Source organism: Limulus polyphemus, unplaced genomic scaffold, assembly GCF_000517525.1.
Source record: "Limulus polyphemus unplaced genomic scaffold, Limulus_polyphemus-2.1.2 Scaffold66, whole genome shotgun sequence".
NCBI classification, from domain to species: domain Eukaryota; kingdom Metazoa; phylum Arthropoda; class Merostomata; order Xiphosura; family Limulidae; genus Limulus; species Limulus polyphemus.
The window spans coordinates 861,978-864,304 of NW_013665676.1; the positions used below are offsets into that span (position 1 = coordinate 861,978).

At 35.3% G+C, this 2,327-nt stretch overlaps 1 protein-coding gene across 1 annotated transcript in view; it reads left to right on the forward strand.

The window, feature by feature from the left end:
- Positions 1 to 441: 441 nt before the first annotated feature.
- The window catches only part of LOC106465199, a 51,163-nt gene continuing 49,277 nt past the window's right edge, over positions 442 to 2,327 (forward strand). The window contains exon 1 of the mRNA XM_013925404.2: positions 442 to 1,375. Within this exon, the coding sequence (XP_013780858.2) occupies positions 1,153 to 1,375 (223 nt within the window). The 5' untranslated portion in view covers positions 442 to 1,152. The remainder of the gene's footprint in view (positions 1,376 to 2,327) is intronic.

Below are 2,327 nucleotides of genomic sequence, written 5' to 3' on the forward strand. Positions count from 1 at the left end.
CCCACGGTGGAAGAACGCAGATAGCCAAATTGTGCAGTTTTGCGCAAAACACAAACAGACAACGACAATAGTTTGATTTGCTTGTTTTAACGCAAAGTTGTGCTATGGGCTATCTGTGCTCTGTCCACCGCGAGGAATCGAACCTTAGATTTTAGCTTTGCAAGACCGTAAACTTACCCATCACTTAGTGATGAGTCTGTACAGAAAGCTTTAAAGTGAAATAAGCCGGTTTGTTTCTTGACTCTATCTCACGTGCTGACTGCTGATTAAAATGAATATTTATAACCACATACGAGAGAATTTATTTAATCAGAATTCATAAGAGAGAATTTGTTAGGCTTATCCACGACAGCTAAATTAATAAGAGTACAGGTTATACACATGTAACTTATTTACCATTTCATAGTAGTTGAGCCATTTATGGCACAGTAGGAATTAGGTAGCAAAATTTTTCAAGGAAAAAAAATATATATAAAAAAGATTTATAGGACTTGTTGGTTCTCGTAGCTTAAGGCATAAGTGGCGGCTGCATACTAATTTTGGTCTTGCGACTTTTCAGAAACGTTGGCTGCTATCTCGCTAGATATCCCGCAGGCAAACATTCGAACGCCGCTGAATGATAATGCCTGTGTCAACTTATTCGAGGGTAACGTACAGAGAGCATGCGCATTACCTGCGGGTATTAATGGCTACGAATCTCTAGCATTGAGGCCAAGTGCGCAGGTACACTAGCCAACGCGTTCCCAGAAAGCTAAAGAGACACCTGTCGTCAATCGCTGAGTAGTAATAATCTTGCTCGCGACCAGTACACAAATTTATTCTGCTGTGAGAACGAATATTTCTCCAGATGATTGGCAGTCGCACAGTTACAGGAATTATCCTGAAGAAGTAATCATAAGGCAATATTTTATATTTTGAAGCTCGAAATATAAAATACTGTAGCAAAATACTATTTCATTTAATCGTTTTCTCGGGAATTGTGATTATCAAAAGTTTCAACAAGTAGGAAACACGTATTTTTCGTTAACCAAACTATATGTTATTGAATCGACCAGAAACCAGTTCATCAATGTAAAAAAATAACAAGAGTTTCAGAGAGAGCTTGAAATTAATTTTTCGTTGCTACTAATAAGTAAATATTTCAGAAGGAACATGTGGTTATCAAACAAGAAATCAGCCTCTCCGACAGGAACAAAACTATTTCACCCAGCAGTGTTAGTGACTCTCTGGATGGCTGTGCCTGGAAGTGCCGCTGACGAATTATGTTACTCCTCTGGCGAAGTTGCTGGAATTGTAATTGCCACGTTTTTTGTGACCTTAGTTTTAGGAGGCCTAGGTTTAGTAGTGGCCTGGTACCTTTGGAAAAGACAAAAAAGTAGGCATCTTTATTAATATTCTTAATGCATTTTTTTATAATTATATACTTATATTGGTAGAGTTGCAATGTTTTAGAGAACGTTCGTCTTCTGGATTAGACTACAGTCACTCACATATATATATATATATATATATGAATGAAATAAGTAAAAACATCAGAATTTTCAATTACATTAATATATTTACGACAAATTAGTTTCATAAAGTACCGTATTTAAGTTGTCCAGAAATATTTAAACTATATAAACACTCAGTAATTGATCATATCATATTCGATAATTAAAAAATAAAATACGTGGATGTGGACGTTTTCGCATGAGAAGTGGGCAGTGACTCATCGTATTGGAATTTTACAAGCAGAAATTTGCATTTATTATTACTTCGTTGTTTATTTGTTTCTATAAGACCAATAAATTTGATTAGTTAATTTTGTATACAAGTTTAATAACTTAAAACGATTAGAAACATCGCTGATGCCTTCAACTGTTAACACTAACTGGTTTTCCATAACTGGTTCCAAACGGTGAATGGCAAATTTATATTTGCTCTAATCTTTTATAGGTCTTAAAATAAGAACAAACCACTGTTGTGATTAACCAACAATATTTTTCATCTTAATGGTATATACATGTACCAAAAATAATCAATCAAATTTATTAGTTTTACAGTAATAAATAAACAATGAAGTAATAATAAATGAAAAAAAAAAGCTGATAAAAAGAAACCTCCAGTACTGATAAGCGCATATAACGATGATATGAACAGCACCACGAAACCGAAGACTTCAAGATTAATAATACCTCTACTGAAAGAAAATTACAATTTAACATATCCATTCTACGAATGTAATATATCACTCAACACAGGCTCGGCATGGCCAGGTGGTTAGGGCGCTCGACTCGCAATCTGAGGGTCGCGGGTTCGAATCCCCGTCCCACCAAACATGCTCG